The 15,529-nt window shown below is 39.1% G+C and overlaps 1 protein-coding gene across 3 annotated transcripts in view; it reads right to left on the bottom strand.

The window, feature by feature from the left end:
- ZNF420 (zinc finger protein 420) overlaps window positions 1-13,450 on the bottom strand; it is a 38,528-nt gene extending 25,078 nt beyond the window's left edge. Inside the window, exons 1-2 of one of the 3 annotated variants that reach the window (XM_047836774.1) lie at window positions 13,049-13,450; window positions 11,544-11,594 (exon numbers count right to left, since the gene is read on the bottom strand). In XM_047836774.1, coding sequence (XP_047692730.1) covers window positions 11,544-11,576 — 33 coding nt within the window. In that variant the 5' untranslated portion in view covers window positions 11,577-11,594; window positions 13,049-13,450. The remainder of the gene's footprint in view (window positions 1-11,543; window positions 11,595-13,048) is intronic. The other 2 variants (XM_047836775.1, XM_047836776.1) reach the window with 2 other exon arrangements.
- Between the last annotated feature and the right edge of the window lie 2,079 nt (window positions 13,451-15,529).

Raw genomic sequence — 15,529 nt, 5'->3', positions numbered from 1 at the left:
AATTTTGGTAGTTTACATGTTTCTAGAAATTCCTTAATTTCTTCTAGGTTATCCAGTTTGTTAGCATATAATTTTTCATAATATTCTCTTATAATCTTTTGTATTTCTGTAGTGTCAGTTATTTCTCCTTCATTTATGATTTTGTTTAGATTCCTCTTTTTTTTTTGTCTTTTTGATTAGTCTGCCTAAATGTTTATTAATTTTGTTGATCTTTTCAAAGAACCAGCTATTTCTTTTTCAAGTTTCTATTTCATTTACTTGGGCTCTAATCTTTATTATTTCCTTCCTTCTACTGGTTTGGGGTTTTGTTAGTTCTCTTTCTAGCTGCTTTAGGTGTAAGTTTAAGTTGTTTATTTAAGATTTTTCTTGCTCCTTGAGGTAGGCCTGTATTGCTACAAACTTCCCTCTTAGAACAGCTTTTGCTGCATCCCAAAGGTTTTGGATCATTGTGTTTTCATTTTCATTTATCTCTATGCATTTTTTGATTTCTTCTTTTCTTGCTTGGCCCATTCATTGTTTAGTATCATGTTACTTAACCTCCATGTATTTTGTGTTCTTTCCAGATTTTTTTCTTATGGTTGATCTAGCTTAATAGTGTTGTGTTTGGAAAAGTTGCATAATAGGACTTTAATCTTTTGAATTTGTTGAAACTTGTATTTTTTTATTTTTTTAATGTTTATTCATTTTTGAGAGACAACAGCATGAGTGGGGGAGGGACAGAGAGAGAGGGAGACACAGAATCTGAAGAAGGCTCCAGGCTCTGAGCTACCAGCATAGAGCCCAACACGAGGCATAAACTCACAGATGGCAAATCATGACCTGAGCTGAAGTTGGACACTTAACCAACTGAGCCACCGAGGTGCCACTGTTGAGACTTGTTTTATTGCCTAATATGTGATCTATTCTGGAGAACATTCCATTTGCACTTGAATAGAATGTATATTCTGTTTTAGGATGGAATGTTCTGAATATATCATTTGATCCATCTGGTTGAATGTGTCTTTCAAAGCCATGGTTTCCCTATTGATTTTCTTTTGGATGATTTGTCTATTGATGTAAGTAGGATGGTAAAGTCTCCTATTATATTACTATCAATTACTTCCTCCCTTTATGTTTGTTATTAGATGCTTTATTTATTTGGGTGTCCCATGTTTGGTGCGTAAGTATTTACAATTGATATATATTCTTGTTGGGTTGTTCCTTTTATCATTAGATAGTGTGCTTTGTCTATTTTTATAATTTTTGTTGCTTTAATGTCTTATTTTGTCCAATATAAGTATTGCTACCCCAACGTTCTTTTCACTTACATTTACATGACAACTGTTCTTCTATCCCTTCACTTTCAATCTGCATGTGTCTTCAGATCTGAAATGAGCCTCCTGTATGCAACACAGAGATGGGTCTTGCTTTTTTCCCCATTCTGTCACCCTATGCCTTTTGATTGCAGTGTTTAGTCCATGTACATTCAAAGTAATTATTGATAAGTGTGTCCCTATTGCCATTTTGTTTACTTGTTTTACATTTTGTTACGGTTGTTTTTGTAGGTCTTCTCTATTCCTTTCTTCTCTCATTAGGTTTCTTTAGTGATATCCTTGGATTCCTTCCTCTTTATTTTTTGCATATCTATTTCTGGTTTTCTATTTTGGTTACAATTAGGTTTGTGTATAACATCTTCTGCATATAGTGGTCTATATTAAGTTGGTGGTTGCTTAAGTTTCAACCCATTCTTTACTCCTCCCCCCTCTGCATTTTAGGTACATGGTGTCATACTTTACATCCTTCTCTTTTGTGAATCCCTTGACTGATTTTTATAAATATACTTAATTTTATTGCTTTTGTTCTTCCGACTTTTTTTTTTAACGTTTATTTATTTTTGAGACAGAGAGAGACAGAGCATGAACAGGGGAGGGTCAGAGAGAGGGAGACACAGAATCTGAAACAGGCTCCAGGCTCTGAGCTGTCAGCACACAGCCCAATGCAGGGCTCGAACTCACGGACTGCGAGATCATGACCTGAGCCAAAGTTGGCCGCTTAACCGACTGAGCCACCCAGGCGCCCGTATTCTTCCTACTTTATTATTACTACTTATGGTCTTTCCTTTCCACTCAGAGTCTCCTTTAACGTTCTATGTAGGGCTGGTTTAGTGGTCATGAATTTTTTTAACTTTTTTCTGGGAAACTCTTTGTCTCTTCTTCTATTCTGAATGATAGTTCTGCCAGAGTATTCTTAACTGCAGGGTATCTTTCAGCACTCTATGTATATCTTAACTGCAGGGTTTTCTTTCAGCACTCTATGGCATTCCCTTCTGGCCTGCAAAGCTTCTGCCAAAAAATAAGCTGATAGCCTTATGGGTTTTTCCCTTGTATGTAACTGTTTTGTCTTCTCTTGCTTTTAGAATTTTCTCTTTATCACTCCTTTTTGCCATTTGAATTACTGTGTGTCTTGGTGTGGACCTCCATGTGCTGATTTTGTTGGGGGTTCTCTGTGCCTCCGGATCTGGATTTGTTTCCTTTCCCAAATTTGGGAAGTTTCTGCTATTATTTCTTCAAAAAAGGTTTCTACCTTCTTTGCTCTCTCTTCTCCTTCTGGGATCCTTATAAAGTCAATGTGATTACACTTGATGGTTTCAGTTTTCTGAGACTACTCTCATTTTTTAAATTATTTTTTCTCTTTCTTATTCAGCATGATTGCTTTCCATTACTCTGCCCTCCTGTTTTTTCTGCTTTCTCTAGCCTACTACTGATTCCATCTAGTGTATTTTTAATTTCAGTTATTGAGTTCTTCATCTCTGATTGGTTCTTTTTTATGTTTTCTCTTTGTTAAGTGTCTCACTGAGGTCCTCCACTCTTTTCTCAAGTCTAGTGAGTATCTTTATGACCATTACTTTAAATTCTCTATCAGGCATATATTACTCATCTCTATTTTGCTTAGGTCTCCTGCTGTGATTTTGTTTTGTTCTTCCATTTGAGACACATTCCTTTGTCTCTTCATTTTGTCTCTTTATGTCTGTTTCCATGCGTTAGGAAAGTCAGCTATGCCTACTGCTCTTAAAAGTAGCCTTATGAAGAAGAGGTCCTATAGTGCCCTGCAGTGCAATGTCCCCTGTTCACCAGAACCTGGCACTTCAGGAGTGTCTTTTATGTGTGTCGCATGCGGTCTCCTGTTGTGGCTGAGCCATTTGTGGACAGATTTTGGTCCCTGTGTTGTTTCTGGGCCAGTCAGGGGCTGCACTGGGCTTAAGGTGAGTCACACCGGGTGTTTGCCAGAGATGCAGTGGCACCAAACTGCAGGGCACATTCCATGCACTGTCCCCTGAGAAGCTTTCATTGGTGGGCAGGGACTGCAGTCAGACCAGAGATCTGCCCCCAGCTCACTGCTGGGGCTACAGGTAGACTGGTATATGTGGTTATCTTCGCTTCTCCCCCAGGCAGGAGTCACACTGGAGTGACTGCTGGCTCATGTCAGGGCTGCTTGCACACTGCCAAGCTTGTGGCACCACTTTTGGAAAAGCTTCAGCCTAGCATATTGGAGGGGCAGGTCCTCAGGAGAATGCAGGTGTTGGGTGTAGGGTATTCACAAAGTTTGCACAGGTCTGCTGTGGGAAGGGACCTGGAGCAGAGGCCTGGCTGGAAGGGGCAGATCCACAGAAATATTCAGGGGCAGGGACATTGTTAGCAAATTATGTAACAAATATTAGTGCTGTACTGGCTCTCATAGGTGTCTGTGTGTGTAGGCTGGGGGCTGGGGAAGGAAAACTGGTACCTGTCAGCCCTTTTGTTCTTGGAGATGTCTCCCAGTGATTCCTGACCCTCCAGCCCAAGTTCTGAGATTAGTAAACAAATCCCCCCAACATACTCCAAGCATTTTTTAAACTACTGCTTTTATCTTGTATCTCTGTGGGGCTGTTTATTGTGCTATCTCTCTAAGAGCAGAGACTGTTTCCTCTCACCTCCCAACTCTCCCAGAGCCAAGCCTAGTGATTTTTAAAGTTCCAGGTGTTAAGCCCCACTGTTTCCAAGAACTTATGAAATTCAGCCACTCTGATTTTCTAAAGTTTTGGGGTTTTTTAAAGAGAGAGAAAGAAAGAGAGACAGCACATGCATGCAAGTGGGGGAGGGGCAGAGAGGGGGGGGGAGAGAGAGAATCTCAAGCAGGCTCCACACTGTCAGCGAGATCATGACCTGAGCCAAAGTTGGATGCTTAACCAACCGACAGAGCCTCCCAGGTACCCCAGCCCCTCTTATTTTCAAAGACAAATGTTAAGGGGGTTCATCTCCCCATGTGGAAGTGCTTGGTGTGAGGGTCTCTCTTTTTTTTTTCCCCCTTTCCATGCCTACAGCAGTGTCCTTCTCTCCCATAGTACTGTGGGTCTACTGAGCTCCCAACTGCATCTCTACCCTCCTACCCTCTACAATGTGGCCTATTCTCTACATTTAGCTGTGGAGAGTCTGTTCTGCCAGTCTTCAGGTTGTTTTGTGAATTATTCACACTGATGTGGGTTTTTTCTACTTGTATCCATGGTACGAGGTGAGCTTAGGTTCCTCCTACTCTAGCATCTTCCCCAGAAGTCTTCAACTAAGTAATGTTGACAACTTTTATTTATATTTGACATTTTGAAATAAGGTCTATATATGTGTATTTATGTATGTGTATATATGTATGTGTGTGATATGTTCATGTGTGTGTACAAAATCAATGAAATTTGTTATCTACAAATGCAAGCTTCTACAAGTATGTGATACTGGTAAGGAAAATATCACAAGTGGTGTTGCGATCAGTGCTGTAACTTTTTCATGTGTTTAAAAAAATCTTGATAAATTTCTGAATAAAACAAAGTATAATCTTTTCTCAATCATTCCTGGAAGATTTAGCTAATAGTAAAACCATGCAATAACAGCAACATGATGAATTCAAAAGTTTGTAAAAATCATGTAAAAATAATGTGTTATGTGAGAAGTTCTAGACCCAGTTAATTATAAACACATTCTTTTCCATAGCAATGGTCTTCATTTTACAGGTCATAGAATAATTATTTGCTGTGTACTGCAGAACATCTAGATTAGAAGTTAGCAGGGGCGCCTGGGTGGCTCAGTTGGTTAAGCCTCCGACTTCAGCTCAGGTCGTGATCTCGTGGTTTGTGAGTTTGAACCCCGCGTCGGGCTCTGTCCTGACAGCTCAGAGCCTGGAGCCTGCTTCAGATTCTGTGTCTCCCTCTCTCTCTGCCCCTCCCCTGCTCACGCTCTGTCTCTGTCTTTCAATAATAAATAAACATTTAAAAAAAAAAGAAGTTAGCAAACTACTGCCCACAAACTATTTTTGTAAATAAATTTTACTGGAACACATCTACACTCGTTTGTTTATAAACTGTCTTTGACTACTTTCACACTACAGTAGCAGAACTGATTAACTGCAACAGAGACCATCTGGCCCATAAAGCTTAAAGTATTTACTGTCTACCCCTTTATAGAAAAGTTCTCTGTCCTATAATTAAGATCCATGGCTTCAATCCTTCAAAAAGCCAGAAGATTTCACATTCAACTCAGTTATTTTAACATTCAAAAGCATCCAGATATTTCTAAAACACTTTCTAGGGAGAACCACTGCCCCTATAGAAAGTCAATCATGTAGGTATTTGATAAACATTCCATTATAAGTTCTACTTCTTCCACATGTGGAAAGCTCAATAGATAACTGACCATGTTAACAACCAAAAATACTTCAGATAAGATGAAAAATCATAACTTCAGCACAAAGCTAAAGACACAAGGAAATTTAAGGGTACTAACTGTAAAAAGTGCCAAGCACTTCTTAAGAGATATTTAGGGGAGCTCCTGTCCCCAGCAGGGATTAAACTAAATTGTAATTTCCTTAAAGGTCAATAGTCCAACCACTCCAATTAAAAGACAACGTCAAGACAAGGAAAAAAGCAAATTGCAACTATATGCTCTTTATAAGAAATGTACTTTAAGTTTAAAGATATAAATGGGTTGAAAGTAAAATTGTGGAGGAAGATACACCATATAAATACTAAGCATAAGAAAACCTACATACCTATATTAATATAAGACAACAAACACATGAAAAGATGCTCAAATCACTAATCATCAGGGAAATACAAATCAAAACCACAATGAGATATCACCTCACATCTGTCAGAATGGCTAAAATCAACAATATAAGAAACAACAGGTCGTGGCAAGGATGTGGTGAAAGGGGAACCCCTGTGCACTGTTGGCAGGAATGCAAACTGGTGCAGCCACTCTAGAAAATAGAATGGAGATTCCTCAAAAAGTTAAAAATAGAACTACCCCACAATCCAGCAATTGCACTATTGGACATTTATCCAAAGAATACAAAAATACAAATTTGGAAAAAAAAATATTAATTCAAAGGGATTCATGCACACTAATGTTTATACCAGCACTGTCAACAATAGCCAAACTATAGAAACAGCCCAAGTATCCACTGACTGATGAATGGATAAAGAAGATGTAGTGTATATGTGGGTTTACACACACACACACACACACACACACACACACACACACACACACACTGGAATATTACTCAGCCATAAAAAGAATGAAATCTTGTAATTTGCAACAACATGGATGGAGCTAGAGAGTATTACATTAAGCAAAATACCTCAGTCCAAGAAAGACAAATACCATAAGATTTCACTATATGTAGAATTTAAGAAACAAAAGAAATGAACAAAGGGAAAAGAAAAGAATGTCAAACCAAGAAACAGACTCTTAACTATAGAGAACAAACTGATGGTTACCAGAGGTGAAGTAGCTGGGAGGACTGGTAACATAGGTGATAGAGATTAAGGAGTGCACTTGCTGAGATGAGCATTGGGTCTTGTATGGAAGTGCTGAATCACTATATCATACACCGGAAAGTAATATTACACTGTATCTTAACTAACTGAAATTTAAATAAAAACTTAAAAAAAAAGAGAGAGAGAGGCAGAAAAGATATACCTCCACCATTTTGTATTGTAAGCATACGAAAGCCTGTGTAGCTGTATTAATATAAGACAAAACAGAGATCAAGACAAAGAGTAATATAAGAGAAAAAGAGGACAAATTCATCAAGAAGACAGAAATCCACAGATTTAATAAAGCATAAAAATATCTGAAGCAAAAACTAACAGAACTAAAGGAAGAAATGGACAGATCAACAATCAGTTTTAGAAATTTTAACATCTTTCTCTCAGTAACTAACAGAACAAGTAGATGAAAATGTCAGTAACAATATAGAGGATTTATATACACTATCAAGAACCTTGACAAAATTGATACCACACTCACTATCAACAAAGGAGCTGAAAATAGTTGAGCTGCTAGTTGTCAGAAAAACTAAGACAATAAGCCAAAATGAAAGTAACAGTCAAGCTTTTAATTACTTACTAGTCAAGTAAAGCACCCAAAGAAAGCACTAGCTCTCACACTGTTCTATTTTCCCCCATGGAACAGCCCCTACAGAGGGTCAGATGGATCAGCACAGATGTAGAGAATCGTTTCACTGCCAACGGAGTACCAAACAAAAGCCTTCTCCCATTTCAGGGACCAGGGCCACAGAATCCAAAAGGAACCAAATCAGAGGGGATAAAGAGGATCCCATAGGCCAAAGATGAACAATCGGAGTATGAAAAAGAACAGTAATTGCTATAGAGTGACACATGTCAAATATAATTAAATCCACAAGTCCATAAAAATAATTCTTTTAAAGTTTATTTATTTTGAGAGAGAGAGAGAAAATGAGCGGGGGGAGCAGAGAGAGGGAGAGAGAGAGAATCTCAAGCAGGCTCTGCACTGTTGGCATGGAACTTGATGCAGGGCTTGAACTCACGAATCATGAGATCATGAGCTGAGCCAAAATCAAGAGTCAGACACTTGACTGAGCCACCTAGGCGTCCCATATAATAATAATTTAAAAGGAAAACACAGGATGAACTTTCAAAGATGCTGAAAAATAATGAGAAAAATCAAGCTTTTATCCTAATATTTTTTTACATAAGTTATACTTCAGAGTAACCAAGACACTGATGACAGGATGGTTCCCTTTACAGAAGTATTCTAGCTAATAACTGCAGAAGAAATGACAGAATTACAGTATCATTTTATGACTCCTGATAAAATAATAAATTCCAAGAAAAAACAACCTGTGGCTGCTAATATCACATAAAGGAAAACAACCAAATGTTATGCACCATGTCATAGATATACGCACCATTATGTACAAAGGATTAGTACAAAGCAAACAAGCAAAACCACAAAAAAACCTCATCAAGCCTCTAGAATTAAATACCAGTTTAGAAGAAATACAAAACATGTTAAATGACACAACACATAAGCAAGCAACAAAATCCAGAATATGGGTAACTTTATAAGAAAACTCTGTTTCTGGAACAAATAAACTGTAAGAAAAGAGAAAGAAAGATCAAGAAACATATCACACTATTACACTAAATAGACTAAACAGGCATTGTTGGATCTCAATTCTAATGCATATTTATGGACAACAGGAGAAATCTTAATACTGACTGGCTATTTCATAACATTAAGACAGTAGCAAGGATTTTTTTTTTAAGTAGTAATGATATTGTGCTTATGTTCTTTAAATAAAAAGCTCTTATCTTTTAGAAACACGTATTAAAATATTTGTGGATGAAATTTCATATCTGCAATTTACTTCAAAATAATCCTTTTTTTTGTGAGGAGAGGGATCTAGAGATGAAACATGTTTAGCTATAAACTGATATTTGCTGAAGGTGAGTGATGGGTAGGGTACATGGGGATGCACTACACCATACTTTTTTCTTTCATATATGCTTGAAATTTTCTATAAACTTGAAGGATAGATTCCAAATATGAACCAAGATTCATTCTAAAGGTTTTTTTGAGTAACTGTTATTTTCTTCCTCATTTCTTTTTGTATTTTCTAAGTCATACCAACAAACATATACTACCTTGATATCAGAAAACAAGAAAATAACAGCCTCATGAAATTGTAAAAAAGGACATACAATGGTTAAAAAAAGTCTCAATAAATTGAGAAAAAAGTACAAAGATAAGACTTTTTTTAAACTTAGGTAATGAAGAAAAAGATGGGGAAGGGGAAAAATAAGGATGTGTTTCCATTTTATTATTGCTCAAGAGTTGTAATTCAGGTAGAATCTATGTCAAAAACCATAACATAAGCTAAAAGTAGGCCACTTCTAGAAATCTGAAAGATAAACCTTTACAAATAGAAACCATACATACTGTTATTGATTGCTATATTATACAATGGAAAAATATTGGGGCAAAAACCAAATGCCCACTCAGAAGACTGGGTGAATAGGGGCACCTGGGTGGCTCAGTTGGTTAAGCATCCAACATCAGCTCAGGCCATGGTCTCATGGTTTGTGGGTTTGAGCCCTACATTGGGCTCTGTGTAACAGCTCAGAGCCTGGAGACTGCTTTGGATTCTGTGTCTCCCTCTCTCTCTCTCTGCGCCCCCCCCCCCCACCACTCACACCCTCTTTCTGTCTCTCAAAAATGAATAAGTGTTAAAAAATTTTTTTTAATAAAAATTAAAAGACTGGGTGAATAAACTATTACTGCCAATCAAGAAATAGATAATTATAAAATAGAATAAGAAAGATCTCTCTGGGCTGCTAAAAATGATCTCCAGAATACATTAAACATATGAGAAAGAAAAAGATATAGTGTAGTATACATACAATACTCCCTTTTAACTACATACATATACATACAAACATATATACATAAACATGTACCATTTAAAAGAAAAATAGAAGAACAAACCAAAGAGAAGTACAGGTAGTTATCTATAGAAGGAAAAAGGGAACAGGGTGGAAAGGACAGGAATGGACACCAGACTTCTCTGAATTTACCTTGTCTGTAGTTTTTATTTTGGAAATAAATATTTTATATAATTTTAAAATAAAATTAAATCAAAGGGGGGGGGGGGAATCACTAAAAGTATAAGATGAAACAAATGAGCCTAACTGTAGGACAGGTTTTATCCTATTGAACTCCAGGAAATCTTGATTGTTTTTCTGTATTCAGATGGTTAGTAAAAATATTGGTATTGTTAGTTTGAAACTCTCTCCCCCAATCCAAAAGAAGGCAGAAAAGGAAAAGAGAATAGGGAACAGATGGAACAAGATGATGGATTTGACCCAAACCACATCAATAATCACACTAAATATAAATGGTATAAATACTTTAATTATAAGACAGAAATTGTCAAACTGTATAAAAACTATGGCCGACAAAAAATGCCCCCTAATACCAGAACACAAACAGGTTAAAAAAAAAAAGGATAGAAAAAGATATTGCATGCTAACACAAATGAAAAGAAAGCTGGAGTGGCAACATTAAATATCAGACAAAGTAGATGCTCAGAGCAAAGACTACTACCAGGAATAAAGAAGAGCATTTCATAAGGATAAAGGGATCAATTCACCATTAGGACATACTATCTAAAACATTTATGATCTAATAACAGAGTTTCAAAATACATGAAACAGAAACCCATAGAAACTACAAGGAGAAAGAAATAAACCCAAGACAGAAAATCAGTAAAGTTACAGAGGATTTAAGCAATGCTATCAACCTACCTTACCTAGCTGACATTTATGGAACATTCCACTCAACAATAGCAGAATAGTATTTCCAAGTGCACACCAAACATTTACTAAGATAGACCACACATTTTGGGGTCACAAAACCAATCTTAATGAATTTTAAAGAATTCAAGTCATACAATGTATTTCTCTGAACACAATGGAATGAAATCAGTAACAAAAAGATCTCTGGAAGATCCTCATAATACCCAAAAACTAAATAACATATTTCTAAATAACCCATAAATCAAAGAAGAAATCAAGAGGCTAATTAGAAAGGAGTTTGAACTGAAGGCAGAATAAATAAGATTGGCAAGTGATACCTTTTGAGCTGGGCCTATGATGATTCATTATACTTTCGTGTATGTTTGAAAATTAATAAATAGGAAAAGTTAAAAAAAACCCCATAATACTGCTATGTCAGAAATAACACAATATAAGGCTGCCTGGGTGGCTCAGTCGGTTAAGCGTCCGACTTCAGCTCAGGTCATGATCTCACAGCTGTGGGTTCGAGCCCCATGTGGGGTTCTGTGCTGACAGCTCAGAGCCTGGAGTCGGCTTCAGATTGTGTCTCCCTCTCTCAGCCCCTCCCCCACTTGTGCTGTCTCTCTCTCTCTCTCTCAAAAATAAACATTTAAAAAAATTAAAAAAAAAAAACACAATATTATCTCCTTTTAAAATGTAGGAATCTCAAATCCATACTTCCTCAATTTAACCACTATTGGGAAGTATCTATCATAATTAACTACACATATTCCATGCTCCCAATCTACAGAAAATTGCCTTGCCACCTCCATCATTTGAGAAAGCTTAACTAGGAAATTTCAAAAAGAAAACAAAGATTCCTATATCCTGAAAAAATAAAAGCATTTCCGGAAACTAAGAGGTAACATCTACTCACCTTAGACTTTGGTTTTGAATGTGTAACGGCCATTTTTTCCTCTTCTGGGCTCTACTCTCAGGAAAAGAAAAACCAATCATGAGATACTTGGCCTTTCTTAGGATATACTCTAAATCAGAATACACTCTCTTTCCCCTCCCCCATCTACCCTTCATTTAATGTGGAGGAAAATCAGAAGACTAGAACTTTCTGTATGGGAAAGAAGGTCCAAGATCACAGCTGTCTTGGGCTAGAATTTATTTCCGGATTCAAAACTGTCCACTGAAGATAGAGCCCTGCAGTGAAGTGCCACAGGCTCTAAAGTGTGTGACTGACTGGCTCCTCTAGCACATTCTCTGGAACCCCATTACATTTCCAAATGGCCTGTTTTGAAGGTGCTATCTGCTGTGGTTTAGAAGTAACTCATAGTCTTCATTCAGAGGCTCAAATTTCTGACTTCCTTCCTGTCATTTTTCTCCATTCAGTATCCTTAAGGCTATAAGGTGAGAGGACACCTGGAAGCCGCAGGGAACCTACATCTACAATCCCACTGTGAACTAAGGATGAATACAGAAATGAAGCAATATAGGCCATGTGTGAAGGAGAGGTGGGGATGGGGGGAGTCACTGAGGTCAGAAGAGAAAGAGGTCAAGTTCTTTAAGGACAAAGTCACAAGAGACTCATGATACAAAGGCAGACAGCCCCAGAATGAACCCCCAAAATACAAACGCCCAAATTTATCTGTGTATCTCACTAAACTCCCATAAGGTCACAGGCTATAAAATATATAAATGACTAGACAAAGTCACGCACAATCACATTTCCATAGTCACACAGCCAGAGTCACAATTGCCAAATTAATGTTATATCCTCAGACCACCTTTTGTCTTTAAAATCCAATCATATACAGAGCATGTACACACTCCAGCATATCCAAGCACCCTATCAGAGATACCCATGGCCCAAAACCCACTTTCACAACACTTTTACTCTCTTCACACAGTCATGAAAAAGTGGCACACTCACAGTCCCACAGTCACACATATGGCACGCACTCAAAGAGAAAAATACAACCGTACCAGGTCAAGGAAAACAAGTGGACACAAACACCGTTGTCACAGTATCACTCTCATAACACCTCAAAATCGCAAGGAAGCCCCAGTAATACACAAAATACACAATCGTATTAATAACCTCAAAATGACCCAAGTCCATCTAAACACCCTGTCACAGCAGTCCTGTCGCACAGCTCACGGTCACAAGCAAACCACCAGTCACACAAGAGGTACACACACAATCACACTGTCACATGGCACATTCCCCGTCAGGTAAGCACGCGGTCACAAATACACTGTGACAGCAGTTATTACTCAGAGCTGCAACTCTCACTCACGCAAACGCTTACACACAAAACCAGAGCCGCATACGTCCATTCGCCCATACCAGTATCAGGCACAAAACGGCAAGAAACCGCCACTCACACAATTCCAGTGACGCTTCCGCCCCAGCATTCCGGACATCCTCACCTCGACAGAAGCTGCAGTTCAGGATCCAGGATCTGGCGCCTGGGGTCCAAGCCCCGATTTCGGGTTCGCCCGCCCAACGGGAGCCGGGCCAAGCTCCTCCAGACGCTGCCCTCCCCACGCGAGGCCCCCAAATCGCACGAACAAACGGAAATGAAGCCGCATTGGGGACGCGGCGGCTCTGGGAAATGTAGTCCAACACCAGGAAGCTTGCGGCTCACCGGCCGGGACGCTGGGAGGCCCAGTCTACTAACCCTCCCCTCGGTTCGTGGATTCCGCCGCTCGAACCCGCTCGCCCAAAGGCCGCGCCGCGGGTGTTTCTGGGAGTGCCCGCCTGAGCTCAATGCGCAGGCGTCGGGCGCGCCCTAGTGGAGTGATTGGGCCAGGAGACTGCTAGGGTGTGGAGCAGTCTAGGGTCTTACTGGATTTGCAGAAGGCGGGACCCTCAGGCGGGCAGTTGCCGGGGGTGGGGAGCTGGAACTGAGGCGGGGACAAGCCGGAGCCTCAGACTCGCAGAGACCCTCGGGGTATCTTGACAGGCCCTTCGGTGTGTACGTGTGTGAGACCACACCGGACCCAGTCGGGCGGACTGGGAGTTCCTCGGCGGCTGGGTGTGTGGTTGTATGCTTCATGCTTTTGGGTGAGGTGGTTCGTGCTTGAAGCTGCATGGTAATGACATTTTCTAACTGTGGGATTGGCTGACAGAAGAAGGGACCTCTGCTGTTGTGGTTTGTTTTTGTCCATAATTAACAATGGTTGCGTGACTGATGATGATTTGTGTTATGCAAATATGCTTTTCTCCTGCCTTTATTTTAGTGTCTGTAGGACTCACAGAAGAGCATGTGTGTGACTGAAAAAACGACAGATGGTCAAGTTATTTCTTTCTTGAACACTAATTTGATCTGGTAAAAAAAAAAAGTTATCAATTTATCTGACAAACAATTTAGACATGATCTTTCTGTTGGATCCAATATACGTGTTATGGGGAAGAACGCAAAATCAACAGTTTTGTTTGTTTGCGAGAAACATGATTTCAAAGCCAGTCCTAGCATAACTGCCTTTTCCTCTGACACAGTCCCACGAAGTAGGCATCCATTCTTTTCTAATATTATGGGGACATTACTGGTTAAGGTTGAGAGGCTATGGACTAATAAAATAACTTTATACATAGAAAGATGTTACCGTGGTTCACGGAGAGAGAGAAACTTAAAGTTGTACGTTTTTTTGGTAAGCCTAACTTGTCTCATGGCTTTTTTTTTTTTTTTTTTTAATAAGGACAAAAGTTTGAACTTCCAGTACAGAGGCGGATAGAATTGTAAATGCACCACTCTTCCGGGGTTGGGGGAGTAGAATAATAAAACTTCCTCTTTCAGGACCTTATACTGAACACTTTGATCTCTTCCCAGTAGTGTGACTGTATTAGCAAATTTGGTGCCCAGGATTGTTGAGTGAATGAACCTGTGCACAGTAATCCACTATAAATGTGAAATAAAGATTGTCAAATTGCACTGACTTAGAGTGGGTCAAAGTGACCAAAAAATTGGTCCAAATACAAATCAAGGTTGTACATTGCACTGGATGGACCTATCTTTACACAGACACACACCCCACACAAATACTTTTATTTCTTACATTTCTAGAAGCTGGGAAGTTCAAGATCATATACAGATGGATTTGGTGCCTGGTGAGAGCCCCTTCCTTGTTTGTAAACCTTCCTATCATGTCCCTGTTTCCTTACATGGTGGAGAGAAAACATACCTTTTTAGTTTCTTTAAATGGGAGCAGTGTTCCTTTCACCTGCTTTCATGTTTCACAATGACATTTCTGATGAATCTAGAATGTTTATCTTGTAGAACAGCTATCATTCTGAATATATTTTGTCATGAACAGGTTAAGTTTAAATATATTTGGCAAGAATACTATGGGTGGTGGTGTGTTCTTCCTATTGCATGACATCAAGAAGCAGACAATTGGGGGCGCCTGGGTGGCGCAGTCGGTTAAGCGTCCGACTTCAGCCAGGTCACGATCTCGCGGTCCGTGAGTTCGAGCCCCGCGTCAGGCTCTGGGCTGGCTGATGGCTCAGAGCCTGGAGCCTGTTTCCGATTCTGTGTCTCCCTCTCTCTCTGCCCCTCCCCCGTTCATGCTCTGTCTCTCTCTGTCCCAAAAATAAATAAACGTTGAAAAAAAATTTAAAAAAAAAAAAAGAAGCAGACAATTGGAGTTTGATCCATTTTGGTGATACTAAATTTGATCCATTTGGTTCAAGTAGTGTGTGGACCTGATCTCTTTCTGGTAAGTCAAGAAGCCAGTCAAGAAGTAATTTGTCTTTGTAAGTCAAGAAGTAATCTGATGGGGATATTTTGAGACCATTTTACACATAGCCTTTTAACTAATGGTTTTAGGATTTATTGATGATCCTTGCCTAAATAAGTTCTTAAATTTGGGGCTACAATGGTGATTTTTTCATGTTATCATTCCTTCTTT

The sequence above is a fragment of the Prionailurus viverrinus genome, chromosome E2, assembly GCF_022837055.1.
Source record: "Prionailurus viverrinus isolate Anna chromosome E2, UM_Priviv_1.0, whole genome shotgun sequence".
In the NCBI taxonomy this organism is placed as follows: Eukaryota; Metazoa; Chordata; class Mammalia; order Carnivora; family Felidae; genus Prionailurus; species Prionailurus viverrinus.
The sequence above is the reverse complement of the archived record's forward strand: the minus strand, read 5'-3'. Positions and strand labels throughout refer to the sequence as shown.